This window comes from Echinops telfairi, unplaced genomic scaffold (assembly GCF_000313985.2).
Source record: "Echinops telfairi isolate 266 unplaced genomic scaffold, ASM31398v2 ScPeMD7_24;HRSCAF=84, whole genome shotgun sequence".
Lineage (NCBI taxonomy): Eukaryota > Metazoa > Chordata > Mammalia > Afrosoricida > Tenrecidae > Echinops > Echinops telfairi.
Window position 1 is genome coordinate 6,414,095 of NW_022103921.1, and position 6,000 is coordinate 6,420,094.

Genomic DNA, 6,000 nt, shown 5'->3' on the forward strand with positions numbered 1-6,000 from the left:
TTTTTTTAAATCATTTTGGGGGGAGCTATCACATCAGGCAGTATTGTACAATTGCTGGGACAATCAGTTTCAAAACGGTCTCTTCCTTCTTGAACTCCTTGATGCCAGCTCCTCTTTATCCTCCCCCTCTGTCCCCCAGGAACCTTTATTCTACTTGCTGTCTGTATAGGCTCATCAATCCTGGGTTTCATATACCGAAAATCATATAACAAAAATTCAATAGGGCTACCCACGTTGACAAAAATATATCTGAGATAAAACCCAATATGGAAAAAACAAAAACAAAATACACACGCAGAAAATTCTGAAAACGAGATCAGGCCCAACATGTATCAGAGGGGGATCAACTGACAAGGTTTAACCGTTCAAGTCAGCTTTGTGACTCTGATCGCCTCTCGTCCTCTCCCCAATGACTCTGCCTGGTAGTTGGTTAATTCCCATCCCTGTACTATGGACAGAGGGGGTTCTGGGGAGGTTTGTTTCCGCTGTAGATCTCACAAATGTCTTTTGGGTTTCCACTGCCATGCACAGCCTTTTGCCAACTAGAATCTCACAAGTTAGGCTCTGATACTCTTTCCTGCCTTGGCTTCAGATGATATGATCTTCAATCTTTGGGTCACTGATGATGATGTGCTTCTTCTGTGTGGACTTAGTTGACATCTCACTTAGATGGCTGCTTATTTGGAAACAAGCCTTTAAGACTCGAGACGCCGTTTTAGCTGACAGCTTGGCACCATCTAATTTTTTCACGACACTTTGCTATAGCACCCATATCTTCTGTGTTCTCTTCCTGAAGGTGAGCATCGAGCAGGGCCATGTGCGGGAACCTTTTTGAAAGAAAAATAGCATGTACTACTCGTTTAATATATTTAAACTGTTGCATTGTATGACATGTGAATTATATGTCACTAAAACTGTTAAATGTTTAAAAGAAAGAAAAATGTCAAAATGCAAAGCGATTTTTCTTTTTCTTTTTGATATTATTATTCACATACCATACAATTTAATAGTTCAATCATATTACGAAGAATTATTCAATCATTACTACAATCAACTTCAGAACATTTCCTGCTCATATTTAATAGTTTTTGGCTCCCCATTTTCCCCCAACCTCCCCTGTCATCGTCCTATGTAGCTATTAATCCAGGTCCTGTCCATAGATTTACCTATCCTGGATTTCATCTGCAGAAATCATACATCACACAAACAGGAAGCAAACGGAAAAAAACAGTAACAGTGACAACACAAAACAGAGAAACACCTCAATTGGAAAAAAAGCAGAACATACCCAAAACTGAGACAACTTTAAAATGGGTCGAGAGGGAGATCAACTGATAAGGTGCGACATTTTAACCTAACTACATCGGCCATAATCGACTTCCCAATGTTCTCTGTGTGACAGCAAGGTTATTCACGATGGTCAGAGGGGACTCACCAGAGTTTTAGTTCATGTGGGGACCGTGCAAATAGATGTGGGGCTTCCACTGTCATGCACAGCCTTCTGCAAACCATGTGTTCATAATTGAAGTTCTGATACCATTCCCTCCTTCGGACTTGGATTTTATTATTTGCAACCCTTGGATCACACAGGCTGGCATGCTTCTTCCATGTGGACTTAGTTGATGCCTCACTTCAATCGCTGCTTGTTTTAAGGCAAAGATTGGCATATGTCCTCCATCCAGGTCTGAACACTCCTGAAGGCAGTAGTTCCATCTGTTTAACTCTTATCCAAAGGAATTATGCACTCTTTGAATTAGATTATGCCACACAGTAGTTTGGCGGCAGCTAAGGTACACAAATCATATTCTTTTAAAATGTTCTATGAGTTGGGAAGTAAACAAACCAAAAAAGTCTAAACGGGCAAGATTAGGCGTCTAGAGAGGTAAATGTCCCCAGTAAAATGATCACAAATGATGATGAATTGTGACGATGGACAGACATTCCTTGGCACCAGTTCTCTGCCCTTTTTCTCACGAATGCAGTCTTCCATTTTCTGAAACCTTCTTCATAGTCGGCCTTCATGATTCCCCTGCGTGCTTGGACAAAATCTACCAGTATTACTGATTCAAATCCCCGCAAAGTCACCAGGAATTGAATTGAAGTGGCCCAACAGATCCCTTCATAAGCCACGGTCTGAGTGGATATTTCTGAAGGAGCCTTAAGGAAATGAATAGGCATGTACTAGTGTTATTGAGAGATTCTCTGCAGCCACCACTGATCAAAGAGACATGTTTAGACATTTTGTTTAGAAGAAACCTGTGCATATATAAACTGAAACCCTAGTAGCAATACTCTTTTTTACATTTTAAATTGGATTGACATATAATTTACCTACCATACAATTCAATGGTATTTCAAAGTGTTGTGCAATTATCACCACAGTCAACTTAGCACTATTTTTTAATGTACCCTCATAAATAAATGTATTAGTCTGATTCTAAGTAGTGAACACCATCCCCAGGGTTTGTCCTCTGCTTAGTGAATTGGCTGGAATATGTACATGAATTCAAATTCCCAGTGTTCTCTCTGAAGTTACTTCTCAGAGGGTGTAAGTTGGGCTTGAAGCACAGTAACCCCTGAATTACAGTGATTTTAACAGGGTCATCTTGGACTCCTCTAATCTCACAATTAAGATAGAACCACTTCTGCTAGAAACCCATCCAGCGGTTATCCACCACTCGCTGTCCTATTACAACCTTCTAGCACATGAACTGATCCATCTAAGCAAACCAAAGTAGATTCTCACTGTGAGTGATCCTGTAGGACAGAGTAGGATTGCAGCTTAGGGGCTGTAAGTCTTCACGGAAGCAGAGTGCTCCACCTCTCTCCTGGGAGCGAGCTGGTGGGCTCCCATTGCGGCTCTCTCTGTGAGTTAGCAGCGAGTGCACTGCTCCAGAGTCGGGTGCTGTACTGGAGTTGGAATCGTGCGTAACCACTGTGCTGGCAGTGTGTCTTTTCGTCAGGAGACTTAAAAGCCTGGTGTTTTTCATCTCATCATTTACCATGCACGTTTAATGTCCAACTCTTAAAGGAAGTGATAGGGGAGTGTTTCTTACACATGTCTCCTTGACTTCTCCTACCTTCTCCTGCCCTAACCCCATTTAGACATGTTAGGTAGATAACTAAATTTCATGGAAGTACGAGATATTTCATAAATAAAAGGTATTGTTTGCTGAGTTACACACACTCCTATTACAACCTCACATTGTTCCGGGCAATTAATTTGAAGCCCTAAGATCACATTTCTGCTATCTCATGGTAAGTTTTAAAATATTAAATAGTTTGGTCAAGTTAAATTGCATGTAAGTTTAGTTCATTCTATTTCCACCTGGCAGCCTAAAGTGAAGGCTAATCCTGTTGGGTTTAACAGAAGTTCAAACCTTACCAATTTTAACCCAGGTTTGCCTCAGTTTTATTAGAGAAAACACGTTGGAATTAATATAGGTTGCTTCCGTCAGCTCATGTGGTTCACCCTTTGCCCTAGGATATAGTGCTAACCCTATCCTCCATAGCTCTAGCACAGTGTTCAAAATCCATTGTGTTTGATGTATTCTTAGATGTCATGATCAATTAGCTTCAAGAAATAGAATGAAAATATTTTATTTTATCTTACTCTGCTCTATTTAATTTACTATAGAGCCTATGTTTGTACAATGAAATAGATGTGATCAACTGAAGATAAATCATACCTTCAAGGAGATATGATAAGCTGCAGGACCCATTTTTCTTTAACCAAAGAACTCTTTTTAAAAGAATATGCTGAACTTCAAAAAAATGGATATTCAGAAACATTATTTCAGTACCGTAAACCTCACTTTAAAAAATCTAATTCTATTCTTCTTCCGCCTGTTCCTAGACTGAACTATTTTATCAGGCTTTGTCCCTTGCCTGTTTCCACCATTTTGAATGCAAAACTGGTATTAATTCCATTCACACTGACCCTTGGTCTTCTATGCCTTGGCTTTGCACCCTGCTCATGACTGAGCAGCCTACCTTCAGCCAAACCCTTCCAAGGCTGGTCATTACCAACCTCCATGGAATATTTTAGATATAGCCATACAACAAAGATAGGCACTTTAAAACAAGGTTTATTAAATTTAGTTACTTTAAAAAATAATCCATTTATACTTTTATAAAGAGGTATACTTATTAAAGGCTATCTTAATGGATCCCTTAACCTATACATTATTTTCTTAGTAAAATGGAATAGTATTTGATATATCAATAAGCTTTCTCTCAGTCTATTTAGAATAAAGATGAAATTAGTGTGATGAATCAAGATCCCTATATTCCTGGGAATTGTTTCAATTTGTTCTAATCAAATCAACAAAAATTGTACTAGTTGTTAGAAAAATAAAAATGATTCTCCCTTGTGAAAATAAGAAGGGTATTGTAGAGAAAGGATGGAAAATACATGTCTTCAATATTATACACTTGAACTTGGCAGCAGGTTAATTTACTTAGTCCATTTATCAAAAATCGATCTTCCAGATGTCAATTCACGATGCAACCAATTATTCAGTGAACACTGACCCGGTGACAAAAAACACTACAAGCACAACCTGCCACCATGACTCATCACGGCTCATTTATTTAAATGTCATTGAATGAAAATGATAGCCGTAGCTGACTATGCTGGATATATTTTAATAGGTAGTACAGTATATCCTATTCCAGCATATGGTGGTTATACTCTGTCTGCATGTCACATTATTTGGCATGAACCTTGTTTTGGAAGTTTACAATGACCACCTGGAAGAGGTTTACCTGCATTTCATTCCTTGCTCAAACCCTGATGAGAACATGTCTGCTAGCCTGACTGTAAGCGTCATGGAGGATTATGTCATGGAATTTTCCAAGAAAGAAGTATTGTACTTCGGGTATTTCTGAAAATAAGTCATTGTAGATGCAATTCAAAATGTATTTCCCTGATGGTAATTCAAGAGTATTATGAGGGGTCTAGTTTTGTTAAGATTACAAATAATAACAAGAAAATGGATAACAATGTTTCAATAATAAAAATGAACTCACTTCTGTGGGAAAGTAGCAGAGATCATTAAATGACAGATTAAGATAAACCAATTGGGAAGCCAAAGGTGTTAAGTCTGGACAAATGATGATAAAAAAGCCCTAAAAGAAATTGACAAGAGATAAGATGTTCATTTTTAATGTTCAATAATAAAGCAAGCACAGAATTTGAATGACAATGTTTGACATAATATATAAGAAGTCTACGTTTGTCTTAGACTCACTTCCTGTAATAACAATATGCCCTTAGATATGTCAGGGATAGAAACAATTAGAAATAGTGGTATTATGTGGTTAGTGTTGTGTTACATGCGGCACGGGCTTGTTACTTAATCATTTCTTTTAATCTCTGTTGTCTTCTTGTCTCTACCTCTATTTTTTGGCCATATATCTATTACTCTACCATATATCTACAATTATTTACTCAAATATGCCACTTTCAGATTGAAAAACATATGTCTGGTCCCCTCCGAATCATAATGTTCCAGCGAAGCGGAAACCTGAGTTTCTTAAAGAGAATAGAATCACTTAGAGTCAATTGAGGGAACCAAGCAACTCTTATCATAGAGGATCAACCGTCAGCATGTAAATGAATGGAGGTAGCCATCAGTGCCTAGGCCGTGGGGTGCACTATATAGAAATAAAACATTCTCAGAATTGACAATATTAAGTTAAAGGATACTCTATTATTAAAACATTAGCATTTGCAAATCTCCATGTGTTCGTAAAACAAACAGGTATGCATTCTTCTTAAACAACTTGCCTTGCAGAACTCAAGCTCTGTCGCTGGTCTGGAGTTGACTTAGGGTCATAGCCATCCTAAAGGGCAGAGGGGAACTGCTTCTGTGGGTCTCTGAGACTAGAAATCTTTTTTTTTAATCGTTTTATTAAGAGCTCATACAACTCTTATCACAATCCATACATACATCAATTGTGTAAAGCACATTTGTACATTCATTGCCCTCATCATTC

The 6,000-nt window shown here is 38.2% G+C and overlaps 1 protein-coding gene across 1 annotated transcript in view; it reads right to left on the bottom strand.

The window, feature by feature from the left end:
- The window catches only part of LRRC63 (leucine rich repeat containing 63), a 70,181-nt gene that overhangs the window by 28,134 nt on the left and 36,047 nt on the right, over positions 1-6,000 (bottom strand). The window contains exon 4 of the mRNA XM_013007582.2: positions 5,032-5,130. Coding sequence (XP_012863036.1) covers positions 5,032-5,130 — 99 coding nt within the window. The remainder of the gene's footprint in view (positions 1-5,031; positions 5,131-6,000) is intronic.